General features: G+C 38.9%; 1 protein-coding gene across 2 annotated transcripts in view; it reads left to right on the plus strand.

Annotated features, from left to right (window-relative positions):
* Window positions 1-2397: 2397 nt before the first annotated feature.
* The window catches only part of LOC113433344 (cullin-9-like), a 52455-nt gene continuing 39008 nt past the window's right edge, over window positions 2398-15844 (plus strand). The window contains exons 1-4 of one of the 2 annotated variants that reach the window (XM_026695874.2): window positions 2398-2489; window positions 5464-6063; window positions 7485-7639; window positions 13798-14331. In XM_026695874.2, the coding sequence (XP_026551659.1) occupies window positions 5478-6063; window positions 7485-7639; window positions 13798-14331 (1275 nt within the window). In that variant the 5' untranslated portion in view covers window positions 2398-2489; window positions 5464-5477. The remainder of the gene's footprint in view (window positions 2490-5463; window positions 6064-7484; window positions 7640-13797; window positions 14332-15844) is intronic. The other variant, XM_087932092.1, reaches the window with a different exon arrangement.

Raw genomic sequence — 15844 nt, forward strand, 5'->3', positions numbered from 1 at the left:
GTTACTCCTTTACACTTGGGACTTCCTTGGTGAGTTCTCATCTATGTATTAATCAGAGCCACTCTGCCCAACTTTTACTAAAACAATTAAGATTGGCTAGATACCATCACCTGCTATAACTATATCACTACTACCTAGTATATAAAACTATTTACAACTATATTACAAATGAGAAGTGTTAAACAAAATCACATTCCTCCCACGTTCTTTTTTGGGGGGAAGGGACAGGGATTTATTTGCTAGAGAATTTGTGGATTTGTGAAAATTTCCAGGAATTCTTTTCTGATTGATTTCCAGTAAATGTCATAGATTGGCCAAATGTAAAAGAGGACAAAAGTAAGAGTTTGCCATGTAAGTTGAATTTCTCATTCTACATAAGTAGTAAAAGTACAAAAAAACACAATTATCTAAAAATGTACTGGTTTGGAATACTTTGAGGTTTTATATTATAAACTGCCTCTTTTTGGGCGGATGACAGATTTGGTCATTTCTAGTGAAAGTAGACACAATTCAATCTGGCTGGTTATAGTTAGATTCTACTTACGGTAGGATATGTGAAATTTTGTTAATTACATTCACCTCTCTTTAAGGTATGGTTTGCCTACCTGTGTATACCTGGATAAGCCACAATTAGATTCACATGTTTATTAATTGTAAGGGCTGGATTTATTGTTTAATGTTTAATTATGTGCTTTCAAGATGGTATTAATTCTTTGCAACCATGCATGTATAACTTCTCCATGATCTGTTCCTAACTTGGTCCTTCAAGTGTTCCATTGATGCATCCATTATCACTGTAACAGAGGCCAACCACATTTGTCCGCTTCTTTTCTTTCCTTCCACTTTCTCACATTGTGGATTTTTCAAGGGACCATGTAATGTATCCAAAATATGGTAACTTGAACATGATTATTCGTGCCTCAAGTGAGAACTCAAAATTGATTTGTTCTGTTATCCATTTGTTTCGTTTCTTGGCTTTCTATGTGTTTTCAAGAGTCTTCTCCAATACCAAAATTCAAAAGTGTCATTATTTCTCTCCTTCTTCCTCAAAGTTGAACTTTTGCTTCCACAGAGTGTCATAGTGGCCTATCCAAGTAAACACAGAAAACCTTTACCTGGACAAGTCTTGATTTGTGTAGCCCTTTCCAAGCTTTCATTGTTATTCCATCAGTCCTAGCCTGTGGTTCATTTCTTGAAAATTGGTTCCTTTACTGTTGATAGAAAATCCTAAAAGGCAGAAGCTACCCACTGCTTCAGTGAAGCTTGGAGATCAGTTGGTGTACTTGCCATTGCTGTAGTTTACTAGGAAAAAATCCAATATTCAGTCTTTACTGTCTGAACCTGCATAAGGTGGACACATTTTTTAACACAGTGCTCCATAAAGATACTATCTCAAACAGCCACCCATTTAAATTTCTCTAGCCATTGGATATTAGTCACTAATTAATTAAAATAGATGAAAAGAGATGATACTTAGGCATTCTTGACAACAGCATTTATTAATAATTACTTTGGAACTTAGTAATTACTTTTGATAACATCAGCAAATATTGCGGGACCAATTGGCAAAAGAAAGCTCAGGACTATAGTGGTTGGAAACATGAGAAAGAGGCCTTCATCCTGCAGTGGATAGACAAAGGCTAAAATGACAATGATGACTTTAGTACATCCAAGACTGTTGAAGCATAAAGCAAGGATTAAAGGATATAGAAAACTAGAGTGATTTTCATTTCCTTTATATCACTTATTTATAACCATATATTCTCCTGTTGAGCCCTGACAATGACATTATGATTGTCAATCGATCATGCATTATAGTGAGAGAAAGGAAAGAGCACACTGCTACTGTACCGCTTGTCTTTTATACTTTCTTCGTAATTTAGGAAAGTGCTGTAAAATAAACATTCCCATCTGTCAGTTTATGCCTATAACTGGTTATTATATAATTCAAAGTTTCCATATTTGTTGACTTTATTAACTACAATGTAATGTTCCAATAGTTATTCTGTAGTTCAAAGTTTCCATATTTTTTTGACTTTATTAACTACAATGTAATGTTCCAAAAATGTCGCTATCGCGTTTACTTGTAATAATCGGCGTAAGTAATAAAACAGCTCCTGCAAACTGTCAACCACCATAGCCTTTTTCAGCGGGGACGGCCGCGCCCGGCAGCGCGCACGCTTCTTTTCAGCCACAGCAGCCCAGACAGAGCGAAGTATTGAGGAAGAACTGACTCATCAAGGCCATTTCCTTCCACGTTCTACCCTCGCCCGCTCTTTCTAAACCGCTCCCAAACTGTCCCTCGCATGGATCCGTAGAACGGCCGACGGAAGAGAGCCTACAAGAGTCGGATCCGTGCGTGCACAGGGGGTGGAGTGGGGAGTGTTGCGCATGCGTTCTAATCACCCGGAACTCGCGAAGCGGTAGAAGTGGCCGGCAGAAGGAGCAGGCGGAGCTGGGAGAGGCGCGTTGCTGCCCTCGAGAGTCGGGTAAGGAATGGGGAGGGGTGGGGGGGGCGTACCAGAGGCGGCTCGCTTTCTTTCCCGGCTTTCGTTCCTCCCCCGTTGCTTGTTTCTAAGATGGTCTCCGCTCGGCGACCTTCAGCGTTAGGCACACAAAACGGCTCCTGGCTGTATGCAGCCGAGGGTGGTAGTGGTTCCTTTTCTTTCTTCCGCTTTTCCCGCCCTTTTCCTCCTTCCCTCCCTTCCTCCTTCCTTCCTTTTCCCATTAAAGAAAGGAGTGTGTGAAAACGGAAACTTAAAACGTTGCTCGTTTTCCTCTTGATAACGGGCGCGGGCTGGGAGGTTTCTCTGAATACGGGAACAAAAAGGGAGCGTGATGAAAATTCCTACTGCAAACGAAAGAGCAAAAGTTTGCTTTTTTAAAATACAGGCGTACATTTTCTTGCTTCGTTTGATGAGTCAGAATCTATTTCGTATATTACGTCCTCGCATTGCATCTACTACTGTGTAAAGACAGCGTATCAATGGCTGCGAGGTTTCCCCCGCCCCCACCCAGCTCCGTTTGCCAGATGAAAGGATGAATAGAGGCAGAAAGGTTTTCCATTCATGTTGATATCAGACATTCACTGACTGGATGTGCAAAAATCTTTCTTGAACCTATGCTGCTAAGATTAGAGGAGATGGGTTTATTTCCTATAGGTTCATGAGTTTTGTAAATTATATTTCTTACATCATTTGCTGTACTATTCATATGAATCTTTGCTTTTCCTTAATTGGGTCTCTTTGGCAAACCAAATGTCTGTCTCTACTGGCTTTTGAAATTTGAGCTAGTTTAGATAAATGCAGTTTAAAATATGGAGTACCTAATCTATATATGTAAAAGCGAAATACCCCTCATGCATCATCACAAAATCACAAGAACCGTGAAGCCTACAAACTTGAAATTTGGCACTTTTGTTCCTCTTGGCTTCTAGGTGCTCACTAAGAAAGGATTTTTCCGAAATTATTATTAACACGCTCTGATACTAAGAAGTTCTTCTCCCCCTCCCCACCTGAAAAGAAATCTGTTCCAAATGCAAAACAAGCAGAGGAGAGGAGTTTCAGTTTTAGTTTCACAGCAACAAGCAGCTTTAGTACAGAACGGTTGAGATAAGCCACACCCAGGCTCATTGCTGTCTTTCTTGCTCACACAGCAAATACTGTTTCAGTTTCCAAAGAGCTCTCAACTCACACACTGTCAGGATGCTAGCCATATAAATACCGATGGAACCTGGTAGGCAGAGGCACAATTTTACCCCCTTATTTTCCTCCCCCCAAATTAAGCCCCATCACATAGTTTCGTAGCGAAGCACGGGTATAGAGCTAATCATAGATATCCCTGAGGAACTAATGAGATGCCAAAGCAGTTGAGTAGCCATCCAATGCATCATCCTTGTTTGTAATATATTTTTATACTATAACCATCTCTGTACATTTCGTTTCTTAATTTTTGATACTATTCTTTATTAAATTTGTTGGCCATGATTCTCATGATATTCCAAATTCCTGATTCCATCTGATATATGGGCTTAAGTGATCCCTTTCTATTGAAGTTCAAAGTTCAAAGCACTCAGCTGAGGAAATAGAAGTATGGGATATGAATGTGCAGTGCAGAATTTGCTTTTCAGTCTTATGACTACATACCCACCAGCTGTCTCCAAGCTTTAAGGAGTACAGATTTGAGTCATATGTTCCATTGTTAGTGGAAGTCCTTATTTCTTCTTATATGTTAATCTATCCTCCATATTAAGTGCCACTTCATTAAGTTTAGTGTTGAATATTCCTCTCTGTCAGCTGGAACCATTCAACAAATAGTATAGTAGTGTACTTTTCCCCCTTCAGCCACTGTAATTGTGACACAATTTTGTCTATCAAACATAATCTACAATTTAACTGTAAAAAGCAATGATTTTTAAATTGACCGAATCATCCTTTCCCCCCATCTTAAATAATGGCATTATCTATACAAAAAACAAACCAGACTCTGTTTTACAGAAGTGTCTCAGCAGCAGTAGTCTCAAAATGTATCCTAGACTCCCAAACAATTACAAATTGCTCCATTACCCCCAGGATATAGCCAAATTATCTCTTTGGAGTAATTAGCCCAGTTTAAAAACAGCTGCTTTAAAATCAAGCCAAAGTAAAATGAACAAAAAATAGTCAAAACATCATGAGAAACTCCAAACTATTCATTGTTCCTCCTGTAGGTCCAGACAGGGGTCTTTAAAGGTTTTTCTTTGTTCTTTTCTTAAATGCCAAGTCACTGTTCCTAAATTCCATTTTCCTTAGTAGACTAGGCAGTAAAATTAGTAATCTGGGTGGGTCTGTGACTTCAGTGGGGATAGCAGAAGTAAAGTAAAATAAAAAAGGTGGTGGGAAGATTTCAGGTTAAACAAACTGAATCATCAAAATTGGAAAAGCGAAAGTGCCCCTCTTAGACAACTTCCTCAGTGCCATTTTACTGGAGTTCTTAAGTATATTTTCAGCTTTTGAAGTTGCTGTGTATTTTCTAATCCAAAATTAATTAATTAAATGAAATTTAAATGAGCCAGAAAGAGGAAGAATTGGCTTCATACAATTGTGTACTTTCTTAGAAGAAAGTTAACAATGAGATTTTTCAGGGTAACAGTTGCTATTACCCTAATTATGCCAAATATTTCTTTAAAAAATAATGCAAAATGGTTTGTTACTCTAGAGTTCCAGGATAGAAATTAAAAGAACTTATTAGCTTGTTTAAAGCAAAATGTTTATATAAGAGAAAAAAATGAGAAATCTTATAATGTCTTTTTAATCCGAAGGGATACATACCTCTGATGTGTTTTGCAGCAAAGTTACTTATGCATTTGAAATAAATGAATGCTTCTCAATATAACAAGTGAATGTTAATTATTTGAAAATTCCTTACTTGGTTTTCTTGGTATTTTTTAAGTTGCACTTTTAACTTCTTACACTTTTTTCATAGACATATTTTCCATCATGGTGGGGGAAAAGAGGAATGGGAATCTTGGGCCAAAACTACAAGCTTATGCTGAGGAGCTAATCCGCCAACGTCGTGGACACGATGGACGTACTGAATATTTGATTCGCTGGAGCATCCTGAGTTTAGATGACAATGTAGAAAATACCACCACCCATGCTGCTTCAACTGAGAACAAAATGGATAACATTCTTATGTGGATGTCAGCAGAAGAAGTTTATGCTAATTGCCCTACACTATTGGGCAAGAGGAAGCCTGAGGGGCAGCGAGTAAAGGAGGAGAAATCACCTAGCACATTCCCATCTGATGTTACAGTGGATGAAGCTTCCTTGCATGAAATGAAGGCTGACGTCAGGAACCTGGTACAGCGTGCTAATCGACAGATGGCCAGGACAAGTGGTCCAGAGTCCTCCATCCTTAATACTGTCCATGTGCTCAGTGCTTATGCCAGCATTGGCTCATTGACAGGTGTCTTTAAGGAAACAGGTGCTTTAGACCTACTGATGAAGATGTTATGTAATGAGGAGAAGCAAATTCGTCGTAGTGCTGGCAAGATGCTGAGAGCTTTGGCTTCTCATGATGCAGGTGAGTTAGCCTAATGAGGTGTATGATCTTTCTTGCAGTAATTCAAACTGTTTTTGAGTCTTGTCATATTTGAGAGATATATCAAGGTATATTATCCTGGAAAAAATCAAAACTTTTCCTACTTGGCATATCTTTCCACTCTGCTAATGAACAGGTTCAATAATTTTTATAATAACAAAGAAATGGTGCAAAACTCCAGTGAGTTCTTTGCTGCTATCTGCTCTGTAAGCATTTGTTTTTTTAGTTTCAGTGTCTTCAAATCAGCATTGATTCCTGGTAACTGCTCGGGCATGTCCCTACAATTTTCTTGGCAAGATTTCATAAGAGATTTCCCATTGCCTTCTTCCTAGGGCTGAGAGAGAGAGCAATTGGGCCAAGTCACCCAGCAAATCCATGCTTACTCAAGATGTGAATAAAATTGTTGGAATTAATGGAAAAAGTTAATCACGAATAAGGCCTTTTGAATCCAGTGTCTATTCTAGGGCCTCTCCCAGATTGGCTCTTTACCCATTCAATTACAGTACATGTTTTTGAGCAACAGATTATTTAGCAGTGATACAAAAATATTAGTTACAAATATAGTTTTTCATCTAAACGGCTGGAACTTGAAGGCAACAGTTTCTCATTGGTGGGGAAAAAAATCCTTTCTCATTTTCGTGAACGGCTGTTTTTCACATGTGATCATGGCACCATTTCAACAGTCTTTATAAGTGAATAGGGCATTTTTGCAGCCCTATTCATACAGACCCAAAAATGACTCAGTCATTTTTAAAAAAAAAACATAAATGCGGCATAAACTTAGAATAATTGGCTGGCTGCTGAAATCAAAATTTCATTTTTTTTCCTACCTCAAGCACAAAGTCCACTCCACCTACAAATCTCAGCATATTGTGTCTTTTGGACATGCTATTTTAACTATGAAGGGGACATTGGAGCTATTAAGTTTCTCAGTTCATTTAACAAGTTAGTTTCCTCTTAGGGTATTAGCTATCTCTAATGTCATCTATGAGGAAATAACTGAGCTCTTGAAATTAAGAAAACAAATTTGTAAACATGAGACCAGTATATTTGAAATATTGAAACATTAGACTAGCATATTTGAAATGCTATTATGGTATTTTGGTATTAAGTGGTGGTATGACATGATTTTAAGAGGATTGATTGCAATGCCATTTGTCTTAGTCACCATTGCTAGCTAAAATATTATGAAAAATAGGATGTTTACCATAAATATTAGTCTTACCAATTTCATGTAAATTATATGATCTGTATTTATGACATACCTTCAGTTCTCTGCTGTGTCAAATATTTTAATATACTGCATGTCTAGAGCTGAATAGATTTTCTGTATGCAAATAGGTAATCTTGGAGAAATAAAATTTAGTGAAGGATCACATTAAGCATGGCTATTTTGGTTTCAGGAAGCCGAGCCTATGTTCTTTTGTCCCTGAGCCAGCAAGATGGCATTGAACAGCACATGGATTTTGACAGTCGTTATACTCTGTTGGAGCTTTTTGCTGAGACTACATCCTCTGAAGAGCACTGTATGTCCTTTGAAGGGATTCATCTCCCTCAGGTACTAGCCTTTGGGTTGGCATTGATATGGGTATCAAGATTTCTTTTTAAAGGGGTGTTTGCAAAAGATAAGGCTATATATGAATGTCTCATGAAAGAAGGGTAGTCTAAAATCAGTTAGGGGAAATCACATTCATGAGATGACGACCAATTGTACCTATTCTTGTACCAGAAATCCTACTTGCTATCCCTCACGTTTTTCATTTGTTGACTGGATTACTGCAAATGTTTTACACGGGGCTGTTCTTGAAAAACATTCAGCGGCCTAGACAGTTTGCCTAGGTTATATCATCATTTTAGATGCAGCACTGGCTCTCAGGATGCTTCTAAGTGCAATTCAAGGTGGTGATTGCCTTTAAAGTACATGCATTTGTGGGGCTGCCTTTCTCTGAGGGTCTCTGCCTACCTGACAGGTCTTTCTTGAACAGTGCTACCTTGTGGGACTAAGAAATTGCACCTGCCCTATGGAACAGGGCCTTAGCTGAAATAGCCTGAATTTTCCCTGGGTGCCAAACTGTATGGATGTGGTTGGTGTGGGTGATTTGTTATGTGGTGTCTTAATTATAATATTTTGATTTTTAACTCAGATTTTTTATTTGATTGATTTATATAGGTTTATTATATTGATTTGATTGACTGTTGGTAGTCATGCAGCATTCGTGGGGTTGGCCATATAATCCCTCTCCATGTAAATATATAAATACACTGCTCAAAAAAATAAAGGAAACACTTAAACAACACAATGTAACTCCAAGTCAATCACACTTCTGTGAAATCAAACTGTCCACTTAGGTAGCAACACTGATTGACAATCAATTTCACATGTGTTGTGCAAATGGAATAGACAACAGGTGGAAAGCAGAGGCAGTTAGCAAGACATCCCTAATAAAGGAGTGGTTCTGCAGGTGGTGACCGCAGACCACTTCTCAGTTCCTATGCTTTCTGGCTGATGGTTTGGTCACTTTTGAATGCTGGCGGTGCTTTCACTCTAGTGGTAGCATGAGACGGAGTCTACAACCCACACAAGTGACTCAGGTAGTGCAGCTCATCCAGGATGGCACATCAATGCGAGCTGTGACAAAAAGGTTTGCTGTGTCTGTCAGCGTAGTGTCCAGAGCATGGAGGCACTACCAGGAGACAGACCAGTACATCAGGAGACGTGGAGGAGGCCGTAGGAGGGCAACAACCCAGCATCGGGACCATTACCTCCACCTTCGTGCAAGGAGGGACAGGAGGAGCACTGCCAGAGCCCTGCAAAATGACCTCCAGTGGGCCACAAATGTGCATGTGGCTGCGCAAACGGTCAGAAACAGACTCCATGAGGGTGGTATGAGGGCCCGGCGTCCACAGGTGGGGGTTGTGCTTACAGCCCAACACCTTGCAGGACATTTGGCATTTGCCAGAGAACACCAAGATTGGCAAATTCACTGGCGCCCTGTGCTCTTCACAGATGAAAGCAGGTTCACACTGAGCACATGTGACAGGGAATGGAGATGCTGTGGAGAACATTCTGTTGCCTGCAACATCCTCCAGCATGACCGGTTTGGCAGTGGATCAGTCATGGTGTGGGGTGGCATTTCTTTAGAGGGCCGCATAGCCCTCGATGTGCTCGCCAGAGGTAGCCTGACCGCCATTAGGTACCCAGATGAGATCCTCAGACCCCTTGTGAGACCATATGCTGGTGCGGTTGGCCCTGGGTTCCTCCTTATGCAAGACAATGCTAGACCTCATGTGGCTGGAGTGTGCTAGCAGTTCCTGCAAGACGAAGGCATTGATGCTATGGACTGGCCTGCCCATTCCCCAGACCTGAATCCAATTGAGCACATCTGGGACATCATGCCTCGCTCCATCCACCAACGCCACATTGCACCACAGCCTGTCCAGGAGTTGGGGGATGCTTTAGTCCAGGTGTGGGAGGAGATCCCTCAGGAGACCATCCGCCACCTCATCAGGAGCATGTCCAGGCATTGTAGGGAGGTCATACAGGCATGTGGAGGCCACACACACTACTGAGCCTCGTTTTGTTTTTTTAATTTTTTTTATTTTTTATTCTAGAAAAAAACATTTATTTGACATACATTTAAAACAGACATATATATATATATACACACACATACATACATACACACACACACACACACACACACACACACACACGGCATTCAGCTTTGTTTGGGTATTTTCCCACGTCATTGTAGTTGTGCTTTTAAAGTTGTAGCAACGTTTCGGGAGAATCTCATCTGCCATCATCAGGCTTCTGTATAGTGTTCATCTGTGAGTCAGGCTTTTACAGTGGTTTCAGATTTAAAGTTGGGGCAGCCTATTGCTGTGCCAGAATGTTTTTTTCCTCACCCCGATTGGTTGGGAGTCTTGGTCTGTGTTTATTGGTCTTGGAGTTTGCTGAGTTCTGCTTGATTGGTGTTTCTAATATCTTCTGTCTGTTTTTTGGCTCTTTTTGTATCTTGATTGGCTGGCAACATGGTGTTACTTTATTGGAGGCCTTTAGAATCATCAGAGAAGCCATAGAGATTGAAAAAAGACCTGAAAGCATGAATAGATGATTCCACCAGACTGTCAATCATTTGGAAGCCTGCACTCACAAACAAAAAAAATCTCCACACCACAAGCCAGGCAAACACCTGGGCACAGACAGATCCCTCCTGATACCTCCAGCTCAAACACACCCCAACCAGGCACCCAGATGAAACCTAGTTTCCTAATAAATGATAGCCGTCCATTTACCCGGAGCCAAGCTGCACTAAAGGCCTCCAATAAAGTAACACAATGTTGCCAGCCAATCAAGATATAATTTCTAATATTTCTCCAAAACTTCTGAGCACATGGGCAAGTGCACCACATGTGAAAATATGTTCCTTGTGCATAGTTACATTTCCATCAGTTGGGTGGTAGGTTGGGGAACATCTTAGCCAGTCTCACAGGAGGTAAGTGCCAACAATGAACCATTTTATATAAGTTTTCTTTATAGGAAACTGACATGATTAATTTGTAATTTGTTTGCCAGATGTGTTCCCACTTATCTAATTCAATACTATGACCCACGTTTTTAGCCCAAATTGTCATAGATTCTGTGACTATTTCTTCTTTTAATTTGTAATCCAAAAGATATTTATATGTTTTACTAATTGTTTTCTTTTCCTCTCCTAGCCATATTTTATCTAATTCTTGTGGGATCATATTAAAGCCAATTGTTCTCTATCTGTTTTATAGTGGGTTTGTATTTGTGCAAAGAGCCACCATGCTATCTCCTTTCCTTGAATTTGTATTTGGTTCCTATTTTTAAGCTCTCCGGTATCATATAGTAAATCTTTATACCTGACAATATTTTCATAATCCAATAGATTTGGATATGTGACTGCTTCCATTGTAGATACCCACAATGGAACCTTTGGGTAGTGTTTTTTTTTAATCTTTCCCCAGATATTGAACAACACATTTCTTACATGGTGCCTTTGGAAATATGAATGTTGTTTAGATTTTCCATCCCACATGAAGGTGTGCCAGCCAAGTTGGAGATCAAAACCTTCTAATACTAATAACCTTCTATTTTGTAATTTAACCCAATCCTTAAGCCAGTTTACTATAGCAGCATCATAATATAATTCAAAATCTGGAAGGCCAAATCCTCCTTTTTTCTTGGCATCCTGTAATAATTTATATTTCACTCTGGGTTTTTTCCTCTGCCATATAAATTTAGATATACATTTGTTTAATTCTACAAAAAAATTCTTTTCCAACTTGACTGGCACTGTCTGAAACAGGAACAACAGTTTTGGCAAAATATTCATTTTTACTGTCGAAATACATCCCAATAGCGATAACTGCAATTTGGCCCAATTATCTAAATCTTTATTTGAGTTATTAACTTATCATAGTTATCTTTTTTAATCGACAAATATCTAGATCCCTAAGTATTTTACTTTATTTACCACCTGCATACCTTTTATTTGCCAGTTCTTCCTTCTGCTCCTTTGTACAGTTTTTTGTTAACACTTTTGTTTTTTCTGTGTTAATTTTTAACCCTGTCACCTTTCCATATTCTTCTGTTTCTCTTAGTAGTATAGGGCTTGTTTCTAAGGGTTCTTCTAATATAGATGCCATATCATCGGCGAATGCCTGGAGTTTATATTCCTCTTTTTTAATTTTTAGTCTTCTAATCTCTTGATTTTGCCTAATTTGTGCTAAGAGAGTCTCTTCTGCCAATATATACAGTAGAGGAGCTAGGGTGCAGCCTTGTCTTACTCCCTTATTTATCTTTATGGTATCTGTATTTTCCCCATTTATTAATATTTTTGCAGTTTGCATGTTATAAATTGTCTTAATAAATCCTATAAAATTTTCACCAAATTTCATGCCTATCAGTTGTTTAATAAGGAAGTTCCAATTCAGGTTGCCAAAAGCCTTCTGGGCGTCTAAAAATATCAATGCCATTGTCTTGGTTGAGTGTACTTCATAATATTCTAATATATCCATAATGGTTCTTGTATTTGTTTTTATTTGCCTATGGGGGAGGAAGCCATTCTGATCAGTGTGGATAATTCTACTTAATACTCTCTTTAATCTTTCCACCAATATTGTAGCCATTATTTTGTAATCTACATTTAAAAGTGATATTGGTCTATAGTTTTGAATTTTTTGTGGGTCTGATTGTTCTTTATAAATAAGGATAATATATGCTTCCGACCATGATTTAGGCATATTAGCATTATCCAGGGCTTCATTGTACAAGTCCATCAATATCTCCTCTGTTGTTTCTTGGAATTCCTTATAGAATTTCGAAGGAATTCCATCTGGGCCAGGGGTCTTATTTGCTTTTTGTGTTCCAATTGCCTTCCTAATTTCTTCTATAGATATTTTATTATTCAAATTTTGTTTCTCTTCATCAGTAATTTCGGGCAAGTTCTTTTCATTCAAATATTGATCAATAGATTCTTCTGGTATTTCTTCCTGTTTATACAATTTCATAAAAAACTCCTTAACAATTTCTTTCTTTTCTTGGGTCTGCGTGCATAATTTCCCTTCCTGATCTTGGAGAGCTACGATCGTTCTCTTTTCTTCTTCTTTTTTAATTTTATGGGCCTCATTTTGATTTGTTTTAAGGACATTACATCAAAGTTGGATCAGCCTGTAGTGTTTTTTTCCACTTTAATTTTGAGTGTAACTCCAAATCCAGACCTCCATGGGTTGCTAAATTTGATTTCCATTGATAATGTTTGTGTGAGTTTGTTGTCAGCACATTCAATTATGTAATGAACAAAGTATTTAATAAGAATATTTCATTCATTCAGATCTAGGATGTCTTATTTTTTCCCTTTATTTTTTTGAGCAGTATATATAAAAATGCAATGGTCACTATTCACTTACTGGAAACTAATTTGTGATATGTAATGAACCTGGGATTTGATGCTATCCAGATGTTTTATAGTACAAATAATTCTTGTTTATTAATGTAATTGGGACTGTAAACTCTGTTGCTAAGCAATGCAGTTGTAAAATGTAATATGTGACTGTACCAATTTATGGCAGCAGTTTCAGTAGTCCCAGTTGCTGTTAGGTGAATAACAGGCAGTTGCAACATACTACAGTCATGTAATCACCACTTGTGACCACCTGTTGGCTTCCTCATTGACTTTGCTTGTTGGAAGGTAGCAGTGAATGTTCTAAACGGTGATCACTTGACTGCGGGATGCTGCAACGATGTAATTGTGAGCTGGTTGCCAAGTGCCTGGATTATAATCGCAGCTATGAGGACCCGTTGTAAGTTCTCCTCATTCAATACCTTTGTAGCTTTGAATGGTGGCTGAACAAATGGATGTTAAACAAGGACTGCCTGCATAATTTCACATGGAATTTGACAATTTGTCTAGGGTTGATGGAAATGATCCACAATATTTGGAGATAATTCCATTACTTAAGCCAGGGGTGTCAAACTCGAGGGCTGAATGCATCACATGCTGGTCACGCCCACCCCTGGTTTAGCGAAGGGGGAAAAGTTGAGATAAGTCACGTGATGACAGTGTATCATTGTGAATTTGACACCCCTGACCTAAGCCTTTCTTGGAATCCAACTGTATTGCTTACTGGGATAGAATTGTAGAACATTTTTGTTTTAGTTATCCTGATAAGCTGTATTTATTTCAGATTCCAGGGAAGCTGCTGTTTTCTCTAGTGAAACGTTACCTGTGTGTCACTTCCCTCATGGACAAGTTAAACAGTACCACAGAGCTGGGAGGGGATCATCAGGACTCTTCAGCACCCAGTTCAACCTTTGGGGAAAAAAGCCGGGTACAGCGAGAATTTGATTTCAGCATGGCCATGGCTAACCTGATTTCAGAGCTAGTCCGGGTCATGGGCTGGGATCGCAGCCAAGAAAGGGAACTTCTGTCTCTGACGAATGCCCAGCCTCGAATTATTCGATCCATCTTCCAGCCCAAGGGTTCCACTTGTACTGCTGTTCAGGTACCTTTAGTAACTTCCAACCCTTCACCAAGAAAAAAGGAAAACCTACCATTTATGACTCTGTCAGACTTTTCCAGTCGCAGCAGCTATGTTGAGTATGTGCAGGAGAATCTCAAGCCAGGAATGACTGTGCGGATGCTGGAAGAATACGAGGAGATTGATGCTGGGGATGAGGGTGAATTTCGTCAGAGCAATAGTGGAATGCCTCCTGTGCAGGTAGGTTGAGGGGTAGAGCTTTCTTTGAATTCCTCCAGTGCCTGGGTAGTTTGGTTTTGTAATACTGTTTGGTATAAAAGTTAAAAAAACACCCATTTTTATTATTAAAGGAGCAGCCAGCTGCAATTCAACCAATGCTTGTTGTTTATAAAGCCCTTCATGGCATACGGGCCAGGCTATTTGCAGCAGTACTTGTCTCTCATTGTCCCTTCCTGTCCAATAAGATTGAGAAGAGTAGGCACGATCAAATCCCATCTTTTAAAGCCATGTCATCTGATAGGACCTAGGAGATGCCTTCTCTGTTGCACTGCTTACCCTCTGGAATAGTATCTCCCTGGAGATTCAAGTTGCCCTGGCTCTGCTGCTTTTTTTTAAACAGGATTTGAAGACCTGGCTTTTTTTTTCCCCACAGGCTTTGATTTAGGAATGTATCCCTAAGTGAAAACATGTTAAAGTTGCCTGAAACTTTGGTTATTGCTATTTGTTTTAATGTATTGGGTACAATTTTTAACCCATATGCTGCCATGAACTAGGTGACTTTTATTACGTACATGAGATTGAGAAAGCTGAATCATCAAAAACTATTCAATAAAGAAAAATGGATAGCATTAGCACTTAGGTTTATATACTACTCCATAGTGCTTTACTGCACTCTCTGTTTACAAATGTCAGCCTATTGCTCCTAGCATTCTGGGCTCTCGTCACCATCAGAAGGATGCAAGTCTGAGTCAGTCTAAAGCCACTGAGGATCGAACTCCTGACTCTGGTAAAATGAGCCCGCAATACTGCATTCTAACTACTGCGCCACCATGGTGCTTTTGAAATGTACCAAAGAAAATTTTGTAATACCTTAGACTGCAAGAAAAGTAAATCATTCAATATTAGATGAAGTAAAGTAAAAATGTTTATTAGAACTACTAATAATGAGGCTAGAGCTATAGATAATGAGGCAATTAGAAAAGAGGCTGATATCTGGAAGGGTAAGTATCACCACTGAGGTTACAAGAATTGAAAGAAGCAATTACTGACAAAAAGTCTTGACAAATAATATCCACTGGGATTATGATGATTTGGAAATAATTAAACAGGAATACTGAATGGGTACTGAATGAATTGTACAGGAATGCATTTAAAATGAAACAAACTGTATAATGATGCATTGTGACATTTATGAGCTTAACATGAGCAGTGCGTCTTCTCAAGAAAGATGAATATAATGTACTTTATTTAATGATGCTCTTATCCTTAAGAATGTGCTGCAGGAAAAAATGCTCCAGATTTTAGAAGTAGTAAAGAGAAACTGCTGGTCAGCCTATAATGCGGTGGGCAATTCATCTGATGAGTTGGTCAGAAGAGAGAGTGATTGCTAATTGTAGAATACCAATTTGCTAGGGAGAAACTGATTTTATGCTTTCTTAGTGCTGTTCTAAAAAATACAATGCTGTTATGTGACTACTATCATATAGAGTTAAAACTCAATTGCTTGATTACTACTAGGAGACAATATGCCCTT

The sequence above is a fragment of the Pseudonaja textilis genome, chromosome 1, assembly GCF_049901715.1.
Source record: "Pseudonaja textilis isolate UNSWEBS1 chromosome 1, rPseTex1.2, whole genome shotgun sequence".
Classification (NCBI taxonomy): Eukaryota; Metazoa; Chordata; class Lepidosauria; order Squamata; family Elapidae; genus Pseudonaja; species Pseudonaja textilis.